This window comes from Lathamus discolor, chromosome 6 (assembly GCF_037157495.1).
Source record: "Lathamus discolor isolate bLatDis1 chromosome 6, bLatDis1.hap1, whole genome shotgun sequence".
Classification (NCBI taxonomy): Eukaryota; Metazoa; Chordata; class Aves; order Psittaciformes; family Psittacidae; genus Lathamus; species Lathamus discolor.
This window is the reverse complement of record NC_088889.1, coordinates 32592877-32616036: the sequence shown is the minus strand read 5'-3', so window position 1 is coordinate 32616036 and position 23160 is coordinate 32592877. Positions and strand designations below refer to the sequence as shown.

The following is a 23160-nucleotide window of genomic DNA, read 5'->3' as shown; positions in this document are numbered from 1 at the left end:
TAGGGATGGAGGAGTGGGAAGGGGAGAGGGGACCCCCTAGGACTGCCTGATGCCAGGGTTGGGTTTTCTAGTCTCTGTAATTAATTTCTACTTCAAAGGCTGCCGAAGCTCTGTGACTTCCAGAAAGACCACCGCAGGGCATGACAATACACAGCTCACCACATCGATGGGTGGGACACCCAGATTTAAGAGAAAACTGCTGTCTGCACCAGATGATTCAAGCACAATGGGGTAGATGGTGCTGACCCTACCATAACTAGCCAAAGCTTAGTGACAGAGTGTTCCTGGTCAAACAGTATCAGCAGGAAGTGCAGCTCATTACAGAATACCAACTGCGCAGCTAGAAAGACACTATCATCAATGCTACAGCTCTAAATCTTCACCTGAATCTTACAGAAAGGTTTAAGCATCATCCTGATGAGATTTTTGTCTTTGCATATGAGAGAGCACTCATGACTTGGAATTGATTCAGAGAAAAATTATTGCATAAAATATGCCAAGTCTAAGGCCAGCCTGGTTCCTTTCACACTAAACATTTGCTTATGGATTCTTAAAAAAAAAAAAAAAAAAAAAAGGACACAAAGAAAAAGAGCACTGAGCAAGTCATTTGGCAAAGGAAATGAAAAAGCGCTTCCTTCTTCATCAACCCAGTAATTTCTCAAGAATGATGCAGATTTATTGTACTGTGGGAAATGTCAAAATTCTTTTGATATATTTACAGTGTGTTACCCTGTGTTATGTCTTCTAAGGATGTGATGACTAAATGCTACAAGGTCTTCTCAGAAATGTAGCATAGACCTAATAAATACATATAAAATCCAGCATTTCTTTGACATTTATTGACTTCCCAGAGGCTCGTGGAATATGAAAGACTGGAATTCTAAGCAATATTGCCTTGTGTAGTTGAAAGGTAAAAGATGGAAGGACTTTGTGTACCCGTAGTCTAAGATACAAAGATGATACAAAAAGCTGAAGGTGGGTGAAAAGGAAGTAGCTGACCATGCTCTGAAGCCAGAGATAATATGGGTACCAATCTCCTATTCAGAGAGCCCATAAGTTAAACCTTATCTGTCAGAGTGAACTGGGATTGGTATTTAACATTCATATTCCATAAAAGAAATTAGAATTTAAGGTTGAGCACAGTTCAAGATGCCTTCTTATGTCACAGTGCCTTTGCTGATATTTCTCCCTTGTCCACTCTGCTGAGATACGGATACTGCTAGAAGCATTCAACGCAGAACCAGGAAAAAGAGTTCCCCCCCAACATTACTCCATCCCTGCGCCCTCAGACAGTGGTGAATGGGAAACAGATTTTGTCATTATTCAGGTATTTAGTCTTTTTACAAGATGCTTCAAGATGTGGTTTATGAAGATAATCAGTTTGGACAAGAAGGAATGGATTGAAGAAGATTTGATGAAGCAAAACTAACATTATTGGTGATGTCTGGCCCAATGTTGCGAAGATATCAAAATCTGTGCTGTTTTCTTAAAAAGTATTGTGGCTCTAAGCAACACACTGAATTGCAAAACTATAAATGCAAATATTTTATATGCCTGTGTGTGTACATATCAGAAAAGCAGCAGAATGTAAAGACAATGGAATAGCTCAAACTCCAATTCAGCTATCCTGCTTGCAGAGCTTGATTTACTGTTTTTAATAGGGTGTCTTCTCTATGCTGGAGCTGTCTTAAGCATTATTAAATTACTGAAATTTGTTGCAAGCTAAGAACGTACATATGCTTTTGCAACAGTTTACCTCAAATACCATAACTCATCTGACAGCAATTGTAAAGCAGTATAAGATGAGACTGAGTCCAGAGTGAACCCTCATGTACGCCCCCACCCCAAAATAGCTAACAACCTTCACATTAGGGAAAAACAGAATGACAGTTTGATTTTCAGGATTAAATCAGAGAGAACAAAGGTCTGAATCTTTTTATTCCAAATTCAGACCCACCAACATGGCTGCCAGACTGTGTGTTGCTCTGAAGTACGAACTCCTCTTTCCTCTATCTGACAAATGCTGATTTGTTCTGGGGTGGAAATATATCCTTTTAAGATCAGCATTAGGAAGGGCTGCCCATATCTACTGTAAGCCATGATGTATGCACAGGAAGCACTGAAGTCAAGCTTGAAATCACTTGTTTTTATGCTTTCGGTTGAATCAAAGACAAGGAGACATGCCAGATGCACCAAGTGGATTCAAGAAAGGAACATACTGAAAAAAATTCTTTTTTTTTCCAGTAAAGTTATTAGACCTCTTATGCTCCTTTTGCATATTTTTTGTGAACAGTGGGTGCAGTTTGGCTTCTCAATCTTAATTCCCCTAGAGTTAAAATCCTGATCTGTATGTAATCAATGGAATCTCAGAGAAAGATTTCACTCAAGCAACAACTGATACATTTCTTTTCCTTTTAACCGTAATTACAAACATCACTGCCTTTATATTTTTTTCCTCCCCTTGCAATCAGAGGCACAGGTGACATATACCCTGTCTCATTCACTGAGCACAAGACAATGAGATGGCTTTGAAAGTTGCCCATCAGTGGGACTTTCTCTGTTCTTGCAGAAATTATTTTGAAAACAGCACAAGGAACATATTGCCATCCCTTTTGCTACCTCAGAAGTGCTGGTTCAATGCCATCATTTATTTATGAGAAGCTTTCCCAGAGATCTGGCTTCCTTGATAGGAGCTAGGAAGAAATCTGAACAATTGTCATTGTTCTCTTCAAGTGGAATTTTCCCCCAGAATTTTCCAAGATTATTTTTTTCCCCATACCAAAGACATATTTTGCCACAGGATGGAAATTCCATTTTTCCATGACAGTTATAAAAAGATGAATAAATAAAATATGAAAAGAAAGCCTTATCAATTCATGTATCCAAATGAAGTTAAATATTTAGGCATACTTTACACAACAGAAGAATGCCTCTTAGGTCTTGGCCACAATTCCCTGCCTGAAGCAACTCTCAGTGTCCCAGCTTAAACCATTTTTGTGTGTGTAGCAACTCATCTTTCATTTCTCAGTTGTTGTGTTGCCATCACCTAACTACAGTCCAAGTTTTAGTATTCCAGTTCTCCAGGGCAAATTCTATTACATGATGCTGACTTCCTGTAATGGAAGCTATTATTTCCAGAGGGTGAGAAAAGAAATTTTAAAAGGCAAAAGATTTAATTCTTGTCTTTATTGTCTGAGTTATACTTTTTGGATTTGTGATATAATTTTTATTATTAAGTTTCAGTGGTGTGAGAATGGAATAATCTCACTGGCACACCATTTTACAGACAGGGAATCTCAGATACAAGAAACTCACATCAGTAGCAAAAGACTACAAAATCTTGACTCCAGAAATCATGTCAAAACTAGGTATTTTTTAATAATTCACAAACATCCCAATTTCAGGTACAGAAGGGTTTCTTTTCTCCAGTCCTAGAACTCTACCAATTGGCTGTCAACACTTGGCCTATCAGTCTACAGGAGTATCAGCGGTACTAAAAGCCAGTAGCAGATTAAGATGATGGCATTCTTTCCACTTGGTCTGAAGGTGAAATCCTACCTCCTAAACTTCCTTAATTATCTGAGTAGCTTTCCTGTCGTTTCACCCAGTGAGTTTTAAGGACAGACTGAACGAATGAAGCCTAATCGAAAAACATCATGGATCTGATCTGCCAAAGGGCTAACTACCCACAGCTCCATCTGAAGGATCTTCACTTTCTCTGGGAGCTGGGTCCATTCCCTCACTTAAAACATCTCATAACTAACAGAGGGTTGCTCCTCAGACAGCTCTTCCCAAATACCCTACCTTACTCTGCTGGTCTAGAGCCTGGCGTGAGCCTTCTGTTTGATATGGTATTTTCCACATTAAGGCTCTCAGAAGACTGTGCTCTGCAGAGCGTTATATATGGCTCTCCAAGGCATCAGCTTATAGCTCAGTGCTGCTATTAGAACTCCTTCTTATTAACTTTACTGCTCTGTGCTATGTATTACAGCACAAAGCAGCCCAAGAGCCCACCAGCGCTGCAGCACTGGGGCTAAACAGGTGGTTTGTCATTACGGGCAGGGAAGCCAGAAACAGGAGCTCTCACCAGTGACTGGCAAGCACAGATTTACAGCAGCGACTCGTCTGGGATCTTCCTTCTCTCCCAGGAGCTGAAGGCTCTGTCTTCAGTAAATTCACTCACTAAATAATCCAGAAGGAACTTATCAAAATTGCTCAAAACCTTGCTAACAGGCTGCCAAGCTGCATGCCTGCCTTGACTACACAAAACACAGTCATCCTGATGTTATCTTCCTGGTGTTATCCTGCTGGCTGAGACAGGGCCATATCTCACCTGCTCCAAAGACGCTTGTAAATAGCCACTGTTCTCTACAGGCCATACAATACCTTGGGATCTCTCCCAAGATTTTCTATATAACCTTCACTTATCCAAGCACACTTTCAGTAACCAATTTGCTTTCAAAGTACTGTGGGTGAAAGGGAAAAACTATCAATGTTTAATGATTGCATTTAGGTCCATTAGCACCCCACAGAAAGGTGCAAGAAAAGGCAAAATGAAAACCTGCAATGCTCCTGAAGATCATGTTCTGTCAGAGCAAACTTCAAGAAAAAGAGCTGTGACCCAGACAGCACAGAGCACCTGAGGACCTGTAAGGATAACAAACAGCACTCAGAGGAATTTCACCAAGAAAATGGACAAAAAACTAAAAAATACACAGACAGTATTAAGGTTATAAACCAATAAGCAAAATTTCTTCAAAAAAATACTTTCCTTCTCATTATAGACAGAGGGGAATGACACTCCCGCAGAAAACATTATCTTCCTCCTCCACAGAAACTCATATGAAATGCTGGCTGGAAGAACTGCTTCAGACAAATAAGCACCAAGTTCCCTGCCTTGTGCCTTTTACCCACCACACAAATGATGTACTCACCCTTTAGAGAAGCAAACCTCATGGATGCCTTACATTAAAGAAGGACTAAAGAACAGTTCCCACATCAGTTTCACACACCTCTGGGTACTGCCACAATCTCCATCAAAATCAGAAACATTTCTCACATTACTTTCCAGGATGCAAGGCACAGCGATACCTTGGATCCATGCCAGAATCTTGTATCTTTCTTTTAAATTCCACAAGTCCTTCTGCCCCCCAGTCCCTACATACATCTGTGTAACCCCTTTCTGTGTCAGTGCAAAGGACACATAAAAAACAAAAACAAAAAATAAATAAAAAAAAAAACCTAACTTCGTGATCCCATAGCTAAAGATTTCATTAAACAAGGTGTTACCAGAGGGGCTGCGCTGAGAGAGCCCATGCTTACGCCCTGTGAGGGACAGGGAAGGACATCACCTCAGGAAATCTGGGGCTTAATCCACAGTAAGAGCAAATAGCCGGCTATTAACCTATCGCACATAAAGCTTTTGAAAACCTGGCATGAGGGAGTGAATTGCTTTCGCAGTAATCACTGCTCATTTACCTCTCCCATATTTCTGATTATGCTGTTCTGAAACACTTGATAATGGCCAAAACCATCCTCCCTTTCTGCTTTCACACTGTTGACCCCTTTGTTTTTATAAGTTTCTTAATCACCCCAAAGTCATTCAGGTCCAGTTTCTGATGTGTTCTTTCTGTCCTCCCCTCACACGTGTTTAGAAGGCTGCTGCCTTTCCTTGTCTCCAGACCTCTCTTAGCAAAGAGCTGCCTTGTTCAAGGGTAAGCTGGATGACAATTCCTCTGCCAGTGCCACATGCTCTTCTTTCTCACAGTGTCCCTTGAAGCTGCCCAAGCTGACAATTTGATATCTTAAAATTGAAGCAGAAAATGTAAACCCACCACCTCATAAAACCTCAAAGTGATGGGAAACAACAATCTTGCAGCTGTACGCTTTAAAAAAGCTCCTTTATGCCTTTCTCCTTTGCTGTCACGTTGTCCTGCGTTCAGCAGTAGCAGTCAATTTTCTCCTTCTCAGTAGCTGGTGCAGTGCTGTGTTTTTGACTTTCAGCCTGGGAACAGAGCTGATAACACCGATGGTTTTAGTTGTTGCTCAGTAATGTTTACTCTGACCAAGGACTTTCTGAGTCTCATGCTCTGCCAGGGAGGAGAGGAAGCCAGGAGGAAGCAGAAACAGGACACCTGACCCAAACTAGCCAAAGAGGTATTCCATACCACAGCACGTCATGCCCACTATATAAACTGGGGGCAGTTACCTGGAAGGGTTAGATCGCTGCTCGGTCAGGCTGGGTATCAGTCGGCGGGTGGTGAGCGGTTATATTCTCTTCTCTTGTTATTTCTCTTATCATTATTATTATTGGTGGTAGCTGTAGTGGTTTGTGTTATACCTTGGTTACTGGACTCAGCCCATGGGAGTTACGTTCTTTCTATTCTCCTCCCCATCCCTCTGGGAGTGAGGAGAGGAAGGGGGGAGTGGGAGAGAGAGACTGCATGGCTCTGAGTTATGGCTAGGCTTAAACCACAACGCACATCTAGTCTGGGGTTTCACCCCAGGATCATGTCTGTGCATGTATGTGTGCAGCTCTCCTGTACAGTCTCAGCAGAGCACATACAGCTGCATGTTCAGCAATACACATGTGCATGCTCGCAGAGAGACCTTCCAATATTAGGGTTGTTACATATAAGAGACTTTTAGGACATGAGCTGTCGCAGCATACTTATCAGTGAAGAGCAAACTCATTGTTCACTAGAAATCATCATTGCAGATCCTTTCATAGCTTGAACACACAAAGATTACTGAGACCCACAAAAAAAAAAAAAAAAAAAAAAAAAGCTATGCCACTGGCAGCAATTGCACATTTGGGGCTTTTTCTTATTTTAATGACTTTGATCCAGGCAAACCACTGGAGGTAACAGACACCTTACAAAGCATCTGTTGTTTGGGGTTTGGGTTTTTGTTTCTGAGGGTGTTGTTTATAGGTTAATCTGCTTAAAGCAGATGCAAAATTACTTAGAGATAAATTAGTACTCCTTGTAAGTGAAACATAGGGTTTTGTGCACAGAAGGCTATCCGTAGTCTCAACCTTATCTTTTTTCTCAAGTAAATCTGCCTCCACTCCTTTTTGTGGCTCAGAGACTGGCCACAAACCCCTCAAGACGGCTGTTTTCTTAGTCATACTTCCACTGCCATCTAGTGCCTCCAGCACAGACTGCAAGGTTCTCTTTATGAACTTGCCATAAAAGATTAAAAGTGCTGAGGTTCATGTCAAACCTCAATTTTTCATTGGGAAACCAATCTCTGTGATACCACTACAGATTTTTTTCCTGAGTAGAGTTCAGACTTGCTGTAATGAGGCGGGGTTTTTTTGCAGCCTAAAGTACAAGCTACCCTCCCTGACTGTCTGGGCTGAGTGGCAGTTTCAAATACCGTGTCAGTCACACTCAGTGAAGTGCAACAGCATTGCCGTTTATCTGATTTTGGTTAGGACGGAGAGACTTTTCACAGGGAATTAGGTGTCCAGAGGAAAAGAAGAAGCTATAGTTAAGCAATAACATAAGCAGCATTCATTAGCTTCAGGAATACAACATTGAGAAAAAGTGGCTGCAGATGTAACAACTGGACTTGGCCTTGTTTTCCTCTCATATCACTCTGCTCTTTTGCTAGCTACAACTTATTTCCTCTTTTTTCAATAAAGAGAAGGAAGAGCAGCTGGAGATGAGCATTTCTGGGGGTTTATTATGGAGTCAGGCTTTTTACAGATGCATTAACACAATTGCTCATACCTTAAGTCATAAGCACACAGGGACTGATACAACTCCAGCGACACACTATGCAACCTTTACATCACTCCTCTATGTGTTTCTCACCAAACAAAGTAATTTCCAACTTATCCTAATCATCTTCATTCTACCAGTTCCACTAGATAGGTAGCTCCATGTCACACAGCACATTGCCTCTCACCTTCTCCAGACTTCCTTGCGAGTAGAGGCAGCTGTTGGTGATGTGCCTGTTTCAGCTCACTGACTCCACTTGTCTATTTTTTCCCTGTTGTGAGGCTGTTGGACAGAGAAACCACAGGACACCAGCGTACTGGAATCCAGTGAGTCCCTTCCAAAGCTCTGTGAAAAGACCCACACCAGTAGTGTGACTATCATTAGAGGCAGAGCATCATAACCACTGTATGCACTGTAGCTGACATGAGGAATAGAAAAGGCAGCATGTTCAGTGGCAGATTCAAAAGGAAATAGTCACCACTCCCAGTCCCCCACCGTCACTAATGAAGAGCTGACAACTGCTGAGCAGAGACACCCGCAGTGGCCTGCTCTTAGAGCACTGTCATTTTCCCACTTACACATTTGATAGCAGGCTACACCAAGCTTTTAATCAGTGCTTTTCCCTGCTAACACTTTCCGCTTTGTAGGAAAGAAGTTAAAGCAAGAGCTCCATTTCAGGTCTATTAAGCAAGAGTGCTCAGTGCCACTATATCCCTGTGTTGCATCCACTTCCTAATGAGGAAACTGAGGCATGGAGTGAACCCAGGATGACATGTTAGGAATAAATACCATACTATGACATCCAAGACTTGTTTGAATCTTTAAACTGACTGTATTCACTCTGGGTCACACAGGCACTTTGAACAACAGTTGCAGTTTTCTGTCCTTTGGTTCGCACCAAATCTTCATCCACCATTTACTTAAAGCTCTGGTAAGTGTAGTGAATTTTAATGCTATTAAAAAATCCAGGACTGCACACAGTGCTCCATCATCACCTAAAAACAGAAGAGTACATTTTGAAAAGTCAATGCAACTTCACAGGTAAGTTCATTATATTCTGCTTTCAAAGCACTGTCTGCAAGAGAAATAAACTTAGAGAACCTGGAGATCATCAGAAACATAGAGCATGCAATATGCTCTTCTCTTTTATCTGCAGTAGAGGGCACAGGTAATATTTAATTGGTACTGAGCTCCTTGCAGGATTAAAGATGTGGGATGTGGTACACGATCTTTTGAAACAAGCAAGCACTGGCAGAAACTCCATTTCAATTCAGCTAACTACATTTCAGTTAGGCAATGTACGGCTAAAACCTCGCATCACCACACTTACATTACTCTAGTGGAAGCTAGCAACTTTTTCAGAGAAACTGCATTCCGAAATGACCTGGTATGGATAACTACCTCCAGGAGAAGTCTTCAAAGGCATCTGAGGATGCAGTATATACTCACAGGGAGGTTGTTAAACACATAATTACTGTAATCAGGTTTTGATGTAACAAAAGCAAGCCAGCACCCCTTCTGCATCAGGCTTCTGAGGGAAAAAATTAAAAGAAAGTGTCAAATGTGAACATTTTGGTGGTAAAAGGAGGTATGACAAATAGACTCCTGACACTCCAATGCTTGAGTGTACAAGAAAAGTGATCAAAACCCTACCTGACTTCTAGGACATCGAATTCTACAAAGAAGGTGCAGAAGATTGGTAGTTACCCAATTAGTAGATCATTCCTAATTCACCACTGTAACACAAGTAAAACACTCACCTTCAATCCTTATTACTACCACTGAGGATGTTACCCTGGTAGCGATCCTATATGGGTGGCACTGAGGAGTGAGTGGGGCAATAGAGGTAGGGGAAAAAAAAAATACAGGTGAGATAACCTGTGGTTTAGCAGCTAAGACACCAGAAGAAAGTTTAGTAGTCTACAGGGTCCTGCTGACGCCTCCTTGAGACCCTGGTTCAAATGAATTCTATTTATTACAAAAATCAGGTTCCAGTGAAAATGTATTCAATTTCATTAACCGCAGACAATGTGGCATAATCCAGTGAAGAGACAATGTTCAGATTTAGTGCAAGAAAAAAATTATCTATCTGTAATGCAGAGCTAAAAAGTTTGAATTGCACAAAGGATGAGGATTACTGCATTTTCACCCGGGTAACTATTGGAGTGTGAAGGGCAACAGATATCTATGAGTATTTACCATTTAAAAAGTGAAAACAGGGAAGGAGAATGAAATCAAAGGATGTAAACAATCTATTTACATCTGGGGAAAGTGAGATTTTTGTTGCAGGGATCTACTAGAACTATTAAGAAAAAATATTTACATCTTTCAAATTATGGCATTTGAAAGGAGTCTCCCACATTGGTTCAGTAACACCATACCAGAAACTCCTATTGGCTTAGGAAGCGGGTATTCATAGTTGATGTATCTATGTGAAAGCATTCATCTAATCCAAGCTTTTGTAACTCAAGGTAGAAGCACAGCTGTTTAATGAAGAACTCAAGCCACCCTACAAGTAAATAGTAGAGCTCAATAAATAATAGACACATTCTGCAGTATCAACCTTGTTTTTATTATGAATTGGGAAGAAAAGCTGAACTATCTCCCTCCACCCCTTACACAAATCATAAATGAAAGTAATGATGCTGGGTTTTTTAAATCAATAGCAGAATAGCCATCTACAAAAGAGCAACGGAAGCTCTTCCACCCTTTTGCCCCAGCACTCAAGCAAGGCAGCCCCCCAAAAATATATAACATGAAAAAAAACCTGTTTTGGCAAAGAGAGGGCCTGAATGATCAACAGGGTATTCTCACCCTCCTCCTGGGAGAGAATTGCCCTGCTGTGTTGAGCACATTTCCTATAACGCTGGAAAAACTTTTTATTTTTTTTTTTTTTTTTTAGGATAAAGTATCAGATGAGCAGTGAGAAAAAAAAAAAAAAAAAAAGGAAGTTGAACCATTAAACAGCAATCATAGACTGAAAGGAAATAAGCAGCTTATGCCAGAGACACTGCATCCCAATGCAGCTTTATAGATCTCTGCACCGAGACACTTGCATGCACCTCAGCTCAGCGTAAAACCTGTCTGATCTCTTGCCAGCAAACACTACCATTTATTGCTCTCACTACAAGAGCAATCACATCAGAAGGGAATACAGACATCCTTAATAGGATTTGCTGTTCATCAATGCCACATGCTCTTTCAAATCACTCGGTTAACTCTCTATAATCAAGCTAAGAGGCTACGGAGCTGCTCCTGTGAAATCCCACATTGGCTGATGTAAGTGGAACTTCCCAAAATCTTGGAAGGAGTGTGGCAGTAACAAGAAACATCTTCCCTTTTCTTACAGCTCCGCTGCTATGCTATTAGAGAAGAAACCTTCTGCAATCAGGAACAGGGCTGATTCCCACATCACAGGCATGCCTGTCAGCTACATAACCTGTTGACATGTTTTCTAACCTTTTCTAATCCTACTGTCATTGGAAAATGGCAGTGTCTATAATTAGCTGAACAACATTTGCTTTTTAGCAACAATAAAGTCTTGTATTCTCTATATGCACTTTAATTAAGTTATTGTACATGGAAAACAGCATGGAAGACAACTGCATTTCCCAGCAGAAACTGAACAAAGGGGCCAAGTTAAACCTGGACCGTTCTTTGACTTTCTCCATATTTTTGGGGTACATGTGCACAGAGCCTGTTTTGGGAGTTTTGTTATTTTTGTTTTGGCTTTTTTTTTTTTTTAAGAATAATCATCTTTAGACCATAGCTGCACAGAGTAGCCGGGTGCACTAGGTTCCATTTTCTTTTGCAAACCCTCGAGTTAGTACCACACTAAGCCATCATCTACTACAGTTCTGCATTTTGTATTCACTTCCCAGAGATATGTCCAGGCTTTCCTGGGGTGTACCAAAGGAAAGGACAGGGTTAACACACTAGTTGCAAACCTACTTGAAGCCCCCTGGCAAAACTAATGTTTGGGTTCTGTATCTGTTTCTAACCTTATTGAAATATAATTCATTGAGAAAAAAAATACTGTTTCACAATTGTTTGTCAAAGTCACTATGAAAACCACACAGAAGTATCTTGGCACATAGTGAAAGCCTGGCAACACAGGTGCAACACACATTTTCCTCTGCTCAATTGCTAGTAGGTAATTCGGGTTTTTTAATGCACAAGCTGTAGAAACAACACCTCTATTGTTTCAGTGACACAAGCATAAATGGAAAGAGCATATCTAGTGGCAAGGAACTTACTCACTCTAAATTTTTATGCACTACCAATATGGGCAGAATGATTGCTAAGGTTCCAGCCACACTCAAAAAGCATTTAACCTTTACCCAAGATATCTTTTTTAAGCAAATGGATAATTATTTGCATTTTATTTCTCTGTTTCTGCAAGCCCTGACATTAACTGGCACATGATATTTCTTCTCATCAAGTATCAAAGTACAATACGCTCCAAGCTTCCTGATGATTCTGCTACAAGCCTAGCAAGTCTTTCAAAATTAGGGTTTGGGTTTTTTGACAACCTCCCCCCTACTCCCAGCATGCGCCAGACTTGTATGTACTTACAAAGCGGTTTAAAAATCCAACACCCAAAAAAACCTCAGAACCTCCAAGTGAGGATAATAAGGTCTCTGAGCACTGTCCCTCTTCTGCCATGCTGCTGAAATAGTCAAAACCAGCAATAATTATGGTGCTATCTTCATAATATACACACAGAAAAATGGATTCTGGATAGGAACTTTAGCTAAACCAATGAAAAAATGAGTGAAAACAAGCAACCTGCTGCTACCACACAATAAAACTGATTCAATAAGGAAAGGCCAAACCAATACCACTCCTAATCAAAAGCTGAACTAGAAATTTACTTTTGATACAGTGAAATCAGGAAGCAGCTGCAAAAGGAACCATCATCAGTAGCCTAAAGTAAGGGAGTCTCCCATAATTTTAAAGCAAAGGACTCCTGGTGTTTTGCGTGAATTTGAAAATCCCAAGAACTGCTCACCATATCCAACCTCAAAGGCAGAGTGGCAGAGAAGGGACAGAATTGATTTTGATGTAGTGTTTGCATAGGTGATAGCACATACCCAGCTACTGGAAGACAGTATTTCCAGGGTAATTTAAATCTACTGGCATGAGAGCCTTGAAAACATGGCTAGCCCCATGGAATTTCTTCCTCCCCTTTTAAAGTTAAACCTTATGTTTAGGGTAATAAATAAAATAAAAAAAAAAGAACCCCCACAAAACCCACATTTGAAGATAGATTCAAAAAGATACTCAAAGTAAAGAAGCCTCATTTAAACTTTAAAATTACATCTGTACAGCACTGTTTCCATACATAGAAACAGGCTTTCAGCTAAATCTCACAAGTACTCTGTAGCTTTGTGTGGCTGGTACTCAAATACAATTTAATTCCCTCAACTAAATTAAAAAATATAAATAAGTAAAATGTACATTGAACGCTAAAAAAATAATCATTTTATCAACAGCACAAGTCCTAATGCATATGGATTTTGAGACACTTGTTAATGAGCACTGTCTGGCTATTCAGTGTCAGAAAAACTCTTCCAAACCAATTAAGTTAATGCCAACCATCTTTATCAAGAATCATAATGGAAAAACTGTCAGCTTTCATACTGGGGAAAACCAAGACCCATTTACAGAAGCATTCTGCACAAATAAAGGCATTTTAAGTGTTTTATTTGTCCATCTGGAATGATTAGTATTTATAACCAACAACATAAATCTACCCCTCAGTGAAAGACCCGACAGCTTGTTATTGCCAAACATATTACAGCCTGCTGAAGGGTGAAGAATTACAGACATAAAAGATGAATAACATTATATCACCATTAAATCACTTACTCTGTTCATAACAGTTTAATTATCAAACAGTATAAATTAAGATTAGGGAAAAAAAAAATAAATCAACACTTCCAGTGATAAAATACATTCTGTTTAGTACACAATGTAACAGTACAGTTTATTACACTAGTGCATTAAAAGGTAGGACAACTGCTTTGGAATAACTGCATCATTGCTGATCTCTCTGCTACACAAACACTGCTTGCAGCCACACAAGCTACTAGGAAGCCTCCAAGAAGTATCCTACTAGGAAAATCCATCACAGATAAGAAGTTTATCAAGAACTACTTCTCCTCTACTCATATTACTTGAATATGACGACATAAAATTAGATTCCTTCACATCTGGAGTTACCAGTAACATCCCTTCTGAAATCAAGCAAGTAATAAACAGATTTGCATCCAAACTTCAACCAAATGAAACTGAAGTGGAAAAATGGCTTTCATTTTTCACCCAGTTGTTACTTAATACTTGGAAGCCACCTACAGTTTCAGTGGTTTGAACCATTTTTCAAGGTTACCAGCATGCATGAAAGTTGCATGCATGAATGATTTCTAACCAATCAATAGCAGTGTAACAGCTAAAAAAATTTTACTTATTACAGATGGAATTTTAAGAACTCTTCTCCAAAGGCTAATTTGCAAAATAAATAACCTCTATGAAAGTTTTTCAGTAATGATTTCTATTTTGATTATGATTGATATTATGATTAATTCTGCATTAGATGACAACTTTGAAGACTAAAGTTAACACTTACTGGAATCAGCCTTCAAAATAAACTGAATCAGAATATTAATCTATATAAATCAAAGTATACTGCAAACTTTTTATCAAGATATTGCCTGCTACGGACAGCCCCATACAGCTATTAACGTCCTATCAAGCATGTGGAACTACTTGCTTGTCGATTACATAGGATGTGAATGTGAAAAGTAGAAGGACACAGGTAGCATGTTTTGCTATGGCAACTGACATCATCTTCATACAAACTGACCAACAGCAAACAGAAAAATTCAGAAGCCAACTGAATTTCAAGTGTGTGTGATGAAAATCTCATTCAGTACCTCACTATATTCTCAATAGTCTCAATCCTTTTTTTTTTTTTGCCTTCTGTTGTAGCACAGAATGTTGGGGGAAAAAAACAAACAACAAAACAAAAAAAAAAATCAAAACAAACAGACAACAAAAAAAAACACCAAACCATAACCAAACAACAAACCCCCAAAAGCAAAACCCACAAACAAAGCAACAGCAGAACAGAATCCCTTATTTCCCAAGGATCTGAAATTCCCTCTGAACTTCATGATGCCCAGGAGAAGTTTAAAACCAGACACTACTGTGTTGATCTGACTGCCTGACACACTAAACAATTCTGTCTACATCCATCTGCTGTCACTTACCTTACTAATAAATTGCAAGCTTTTATAGGCAAAGCCCGGGGTTTTAGTTTTCTTTTATACCAGGATGTGATAGTATCTGTATCTTCTCTGCGCTACAGTAATTTATCTTAAGCTAAATAAAATTATTATGCCTTTATTTTCTGCTCTAACCTTCAGATCCATCAAAAGTGAGAGATGGTTGCCCAAATTACTAGGAAAAAAAGGCCATTTTTTCCACACACGATCTAACATGAAAGTAAGCACTCTGCTTGCCAGCATCCATGATGCAAACTTGTGATTCTTTGCACCATGCAAAAAAACCCTGTAAGGCTATCATTAACAAACTGCATGTTATGGTTTCTTTTCATCCATTTCAACCATTTCACTGGAAAGAGGAGGTAGTTTAGAAGTAAGGCACATCCTGCACTGCCTGATCAGCCATAAGGTACATTTCCATTCCACTAAAAATATGATATATTTTATTGCTGGCAATGAAAGTTAGAAGAAGTAATCAGGAAAAACTAATCAAATGCACTTGGAGTATTGTACTGTCTAGCCTCAGACAGCAGCAGAAAAACAGGCAAAACATCTTTTTGGTTTTTACTATAGAAAAAATAGGTACTTCATCCAAATTTGAGAATGACAGACCTACAAAAGTATAGGGTGACTGGCTCATAAGGCTTACTGGCATTTAACTATTTCTTTCAGAGTGAAAGGAATGGACACAATCATATAAGTTAAAAATGTAGCTTGAATGCCTCTTCTATTAACTTCTAAAGTTATCTTAAAAGTGAGCTAGGAAGTTACAACATGGTTATTGAGAAAGATTTAAATCTATCATTTTGTTTTCATTATTACTATGAACTAAAATTTAGCCCCAAAAAATCAAAGGGCAAAACCCCCACAGCAACCAGAGGATAAAGTTACAGTCATGTTGATATCTACTCAAGTAAACCTTTAGCAAATAATGACAGAATTAAGATTCCTTGCCAACAGTTCAGTCTCAGCATAGCATTAAGTTGTCCTCAAAGTTTGAACTGGCTCTTATCCAAAGTAATACAAGAACTGGGTTCCCTAAATGCAAAAGCCACCTCAGCTAGCTTCAACATGAAAGTTGTCAAACTGTGCAAACTCAAAGGAGCGAGTTCCAATAGCAGCCCAGCCGTTACGTGGTTGAGAAATGGTGACATTCTCCCAAAGTGGATAACCATTTAGCAGTCCTGAGGCAGAAGTGCCCTGTCAAAAAAGGGAAAAAGTTAGCTTTGTAAAATCCAGTGATTTTGTTGACACTAAGCCTACTCACATGGGAGAGGAGACAAGGCAGAAAAATGTCAACTTTCAACATTTCACACATTCTCCATGCAGAGTTGCTTCTGACTAGTGCATGGAATCCTCCAGTGCCTATCAGCTCTGTGAAACAGATCTAATGTCTTTAGAATGACTATATAAAAGGCCCATCTTCCCCTAGCTCTCAGCTTTGTAAACTCACTGTGCAATCTGAAAGGTAAACTGGTTTTTTGCTTCCGTATTTGTCAGGCTCCCCCAGACAGCCCAACTGCCTTAAGTGGATATGATATACCTGGCACTGATTCTGCAGAATTACACAAAAGTCAAAAGGAAAGACAGATGTACTTTAGTCATTAAGCTGAGAAGAAGAGAGGCAGTAGAACTTTCACGTATTATTCAAGCTGTTTGGAGCCACTAAAACTGAAAACAGTTTCATGAAAATGTACAATTTATCTTGCCAGGGTTACACTAAATAGTATCTAGGGGGAAACAAAAAAAAAAACTTCAGTTTACTTGTATTTCTTAACCTAAAAGACAATTATAGACACAGGTAAAAGCAAAGAAGCATTTCAAGGAGTCAACATAACGATTCTTTAAAGTGGATCCCACACTTCTGTCATTACACAGAAGACTTATTTGGTAAAAAATAGACAGAAATTTGTAACATCATCATTTTAAAATTACCATCACTGTTTTGTGTTTTAAATGATTTATGTTCATCTCCAGTCCCCCATTCAGGTTAGCAAATAATACATTTTACAGACGGCAATCGCTGTCACTTTGTGGGTGTACAAAACCCCAAACTAAACTAGATTCATTCCAGTAAATGCCTCAGGTACAATCGTGTTTCTGTCTCCCAGTGTGAAAGCATAAAAGACAAAAAACAGCTTCTAGTGCTTACTGATTTTAGGATGAGGGGAAGACTCAATGCATAATTTTAAAAGAGTATGCTTCAGTACACGATCCCCCCACCTAGGATTTAAGATTTCCCACGTTTCAGGCCACACTGCAGTTGCAAAGGTTACATTGGGCAAATGGATGAGACATTCAGCAGAGGACCTTAAAGCCTTTTATATTCTTGCACCAATGTCACACCCAGCTAAGCACACAGGTATATGTAAAGGAGAGCTTGGAACTACTTTCCTCACCAAGTGACTACGGCCAAAAGGGGTGGGGTAAGGGAAAGGGAAAAACTGTGGACACGCTTCTTATTAGTGGGGGCCATTTTTACAGCCCATGCTTTTTCAGTACAGGAAAGAATGATGGCAGCTCAACTAAGTTTGCAAGTAGTTAACTAGTTCCACAATCAAGGCCTTATCATTTTGTTCTCAAATTCATGCAAAGGGATTTGGTGGGAACTAGATTTGTAAAACAGGCTAGTTTAGTAGTTTAATGATGAGTCTTCAGAACAAAGCCAGGTCATGATCTTTTCATTAAACAAAAGACTGGTCTCTCTAGCCCTCCTATCTCCAGCTTTGAACTCATCTTTCCAGTTATTTTCTATACCCTTTCCATTTTCTCAAGATCTCTAAAAACACTGGCAACAGAACTTGATTAGCTTAAAATAAGAGATACTGTGTTTTAGATATGGCAAACTAATCATAGATTCATAGAATTTGTGTTGGAAGGGAACTTAAAACGCCATCTAATACACAGTAAACAGTATAGCACAGTTATGTCTAAACCATTTAGGACTGCAAGTTTCATAACTGGCTTTCTAGCTTTTTGCCTTTGTCCTTACCTGAATGTTGAGAGTAAGCGTGTGCCACGCATTATTCCGGACACCAGAAAGTCCTTTCATTAATATTTCTTTTCCGGCTGCAAAACACATTTAAGGTCAGCAAAGTGATATTTCACCCCTTTGCCGAGATTGACAAAAAACAAGCAAGCAAAAGCAAAATACCTATTTTTTAGAAGCATTCAGAGCTGACATCTTACCAATTTCAGCTGCAGCATGGAAGGTTTTAGATGCAAATGTGGACTCTGCATTATCAGTGCATTCTCCTGTTTTGACAGGACCTTTTTTCCACTGAAATCTCCAATGTTCTTGGGAATTCAGCCTGAGACAAGGATTCCCTCTGCTGAGGGTATGGGTTCATGAAGTGTGACAGTAGCTATTTCTTTGCTTGTTCTATGGATCTCCTTGTTTATGTATTGGAACTTTTTTTTAACTTGGAGGGTCTCAGTTGCCACATGATGTTACTTAGTTCTAGTGAAAATTTAAGCTAAGCAAACATTAGGTGTTACTGACACCTTGAGGGAAGACCTGAAAACGATTAAGTGCTACAAGTAGAATCTTCAATTATTCATTGGACAGTTTCAGCTGCAATTTAACATTCAGGCTCCCTTATCGAAATATATAAAGATCATTGAAAATAGCCATACAGGAAAAAATTACCACATTGTGTAACAAGTGTCTCAGTTTGAAATAACAAGATGGTTAATCATATTCCTCTTATTTTATCTAGGAAAAATGATTTTTGACAGCCAGAGAACTTAATTGGGTAATGTTATGCCTTATTAAAAATAAATCCTAGAGTTGCTTCTAAACATGCACGATTTTTCACATACAGCCAAAGCTTAAGTTGCTATGGAGTTAGACATTGGAGGTTTCTTAGGAGCACTGGTACATTAAAAGAAGCTAATGTAAAGCCTTCTTTACGCTACCCATCCATGGCAAAAAAGAAAACAAAAAACCCCACCCATCCAATAACAACAAAAAAAACCCCATCAAACAAAAACATTAAAAAAGAAAAAATGAGGAGAAATGAGAAACAACAGCTACCAAATAGAAGATGAGACTATTTTTAAATATCTACAGATAAACTGTAGATCCAGAAGTTCCCACTGACTTATGAGAAACTATTGAAAATGTTAATTTACACTCATGAAGTGATGGGAAATGCATTTAAACAGCAAAGCCTGCCACTATTTCAAAGCAAATTAAAAAGAACTTGCGGTTACTGATGAAGTATTATGACATACACTCTTTCATATGCCCATCAAGTGCTCTACAGATGAACATGGGTAGAATATGCTCTCACTCCACTGAGCTAGAATAACAGTAGAATGTATAATTTGTGGAAACAGCAGGGCACTCACCACCACCTAAGCCGGATGTATGCACATTGTCATGCGCTGCTCCACAAAACAGGCATTTCAAGCACGATTTTCTTTTTAGGTGTAGTGTAAGAATACAGATCAAGCCTTTCTGTATTTAATATTTTTTCAGTATATATCTGTATTTTAGATGTATTTATAATTTTAGCATAAAATTATTTATGATAAGCAAAATAAATTACAATTGCTAGTGTAAAATAGGCTTTGTTAGCAGAAAAAAAAAATAATTTAAAAACCCAGAAAGCTGAGGCTGAGATGTGGACCAGCCAGTAGATGCTTTCTACACATACAAATTGCGGCCATTATTAGAGCACAATAGGTTAAATTCTTAAGTGATAACAACTGAATTATGAAATCTGAATGTTAGTAATTTTTATCAAGGCTGTCAAAATGGCATGTCCACACAAAAGCATCCATCTTAGCAAAGAGCTGCTTACCTAGGTCACCAGTGACTCTGTAGGTCCCATCTGCAAAAACCCAGAAGAAAACTCCTTTGGTACGTCGAACATAAATCCCACCATTATCGACTCTTCCTGCAACAAACACTCCCCCATCACGGTGTTTTTCAATGTAGATGTCGCAAGTGACTGTCATGTTTACCCTGGAAGAGAAGTTTAGTGTTTTAAGAAGCAATAAATTGATTTTATTTTTTTTTAAGTAGGCAGTAAGTAGAAGAGCATTCACTACATTGTACAGCAATCTGTTCGAGGAAAGATTTAGTAATCCTAATTGTGACAAACCTTTTTAAACAGAGTGTTCAAATACGTTGAGATTATTTGGTTTTCCTGAGGTGACAATTCAGGCATCGATGATTGAATCAAAAGACAAAAAAACCCAGACAGAATGGCCTTTTAAAGAAAGATATGAAAAGAATTCCAAATAGAAGAAAAAAGTCTTAAGCATGAAGTTTATTACTGTTTACTATTACTAAACCAACTAGTTAACAGGCTCTTTCCCAAAGGCTTTTTAATTTTAAATAAACATTACCCTAAAATATGATGCCGCTTGATTCCATCAATCGTAACTATACTCTGATCAAACCCGTAAATCTCAGTCATGTTTACCCATAACTAGAACTCTTTTAAGCATCAGTTGAATCAAATCCACACAATTCTAGGAACTGCTCAGAAGATGGCAGCCTGCAACAAGCAACCAAATCAACACCAAAGCTATTTCATTGATATGAGATTGATCAAATAGCAAACAATCAAGCAAAAAACTCAAAATTGGCAAATTTAAACTGAATCAAATTTTTGCCCATTTAAAAACATACTGAAACTCAGTGCATGCTTTCAATCAGGATTTTGATTTGGTCTTTTTAGTATTGCCAACTCAGATCCATTATTCTGAAAAATCAGCCTGAAGAAATATGCCTAGCAGGACATTAGTTAAAAAAAAATTCCAAGACAGTGCAGCAGTGGGCCAAGCTACCAAGAGATAAGGTGGACCTTCCATCTTTGGGTGTTTTTAAGAATCATTTAGACAAAGATTCAGTTGATCTCTTAGAGTTGGCAATAGCCCTGATCAGGGCTTAATGACTTTTTAAAGTCCCTTTAAGTCATCATTTTTACACATCTACGGAAAGTCTGAACACAAAAGCCTGCTATCCAAGAGAAATGAGGCTTGAGACACATTAACTGATCGTAATTTACATTGGTAAGAAGGACATTTCCCCAGATGTCACAAGAACATATTGTTTACATACCACTTAAAATTTCCTATGAGGCTGATGGTCTGATCTGCATCAGAAGCCCAAGTGATGGGTCGCTGAACCACCACCTGGCGGAGTGTGAACACATGATCTCCTGGGTCAGAAGCATTTATGAAGTATTCAAATACACCTGTCTGATCTGCAAAATTTGGGGCTTCACTGAAAGGTGGATTACCTATTAAGAAAATAAAACACACATTGACACCAAAACATTATTTTTGTTCCCTGTACTCTTGTTTTCTGAAAATATTCTCCAGAATTTTGACTGACTTTATCAAAGCACAGGCTCCAAAGCTGAAGTTTTGGGAGTTTGAAGGGGATTTTAGTTTTGGTTTTGTTTTAAAGCAGACCTCATTTTTTCGAATACATGAACAAAGTAAACTATCATGTTCCCTATCTTCCTGCCAAAACTAGTTCATTATTGTGATGAGCTATATGATTTGCATCAAGAATTTTAAAACTATTAGTGACCTCCCCATTGAGACACAGAATTAAATACACCTCACTGCAAGTGAAGAATACAGGTACAAGCTTGTTAGAGAATCAGGTATAAACAAACAAAAAACAAAACACACATTCAGACTATTTCATTAGGGGACTCAATGTAATTATTATTGCTTTTCTATATTAAGACATATCTGTGTGTGAATTAAGTTTTTGGATAAGAGAATTCTGACTTACGAATATTGAAATCATCTTTGTAATTTGAAGGGAAGGGCTGAGGTGGTGGAGGCTCTGGGTAACCACATTTCTGCCCAGTTTTGAGTGTGGTTAATGTATAAACTTCATCCACATTTAAATCTAAAGAAAAACTTCCCTTCCACACCTGGAATTAAAGAAAGTTCAAGCTGCAAAAAAAAAATCAAACAACTAAATAACAAAATACCCAAGTTCCTGAATTAAAGGATATCTTTTAAAGTCCTGATTTAAGGCAAAAAGCCTGTATTCTTGCCTCAGCATTTAATATCTCTGAGCTGTTTTGAAAATCCTTTTTTCCTCCAAATTCTTTATTAACTCCAGGTAAGCTTACATATAGCTAGTAAAATTGCCATCAAAAGAGCTAATAAAACACACCCTAATTATACAGTTTAGGCTTGAAAGTCAAGGAGTTCCAGCAAAGCAGGAAGAAATACCTGAAATTGCAGAGACTGTAATTAAAACTGATAGACTTACCTTTACAGGATGGAGTTGCTGGAAAAGACTAGAGCTTCCAGATTCAAAATCAAGTTTAGAATGCCACACTTGAAGGGTTTTTACCATGTACTATAATGAAACACAATATAAAAAATAAAAAAATTAAAAATTAAAAAAACCCCAAGAAACAAATAAAAAAACCCAACAAGCAAATCAGCACAACAGAGCACCCACCCTTGGAATAAATCCTACAGAAAAATCCAATTGCATTTCTGTTCTGGGGAATTTCTTCTTCAATACATAGATGATTAGGCAGGGGGGCAGTAATTCTACAAATTCAGTTATGATGTTACATCTCATGGTAAAAAGCAGAACCAGAATACATAACACTTTTCCAGGTGTGTAACAGCCCGTGGTACTGGAGGTAAAGAACTCCAGTTTCTTGTTAACCTGAAATATTGTTTTGCATTTATTTGATTATGGATAGCAATTCATTCTACAAGACTGATCAAATGTATTCAAGATCTACTTACAAATGACCCTTTGAGGTAGAAAGTTGCTCTCTGAGGAGTCACAGTGAAATGAGGCAGTGGAGGCCTGATACATTGTGAGTGATTGTAAGTCTGAACAAAAAAACAGTGCAAAGTAACATACATTAGCGGATTGCATCACCTGGCAATGTTCATGAAAAACATACAGCATAAACTGAAATTAAAACAGCAACATAGGACCAATTTGCAGCCATCTATTTCATTGTTATCTTCATAACTACAACTATACCAGTGTAATAATTTTATTTTGAGTACTGCTTAAAAAAAAGAATGATTTAATTTCCTCCCAGGGTGTGTCATCAAATTAAAGCTAATTTCTGTTAGAAAGATAACATATACATCAGTTTCCAGGAAGATTCAACTGGCTTTTCTAGCTGATA

General features: G+C 38.6%; 1 protein-coding gene across 3 annotated transcripts in view; it reads right to left on the bottom strand.

Annotated features, from left to right (window-relative positions):
• Positions 1-13416: 13416 nt before the first annotated feature.
• Positions 13417-23160, bottom strand: part of GALC (galactosylceramidase) — a 35549-nt gene continuing 25805 nt past the window's right edge. For all 3 annotated transcript variants that reach the window (XM_065685896.1, XM_065685895.1, XM_065685897.1), the window contains 7 exons: positions 22763-22852; positions 22269-22358; positions 21777-21921; positions 21090-21270; positions 19822-19985; positions 18006-18082; positions 13417-16213 (listed from right to left, as the gene is read on the bottom strand). In XM_065685896.1, the coding sequence (XP_065541968.1) occupies positions 16070-16213; positions 18006-18082; positions 19822-19985; positions 21090-21270; positions 21777-21921; positions 22269-22358; positions 22763-22852 (891 nt within the window). In that variant the 3' untranslated portion in view covers positions 13417-16069. The remainder of the gene's footprint in view (positions 16214-18005; positions 18083-19821; positions 19986-21089; positions 21271-21776; positions 21922-22268; positions 22359-22762; positions 22853-23160) is intronic.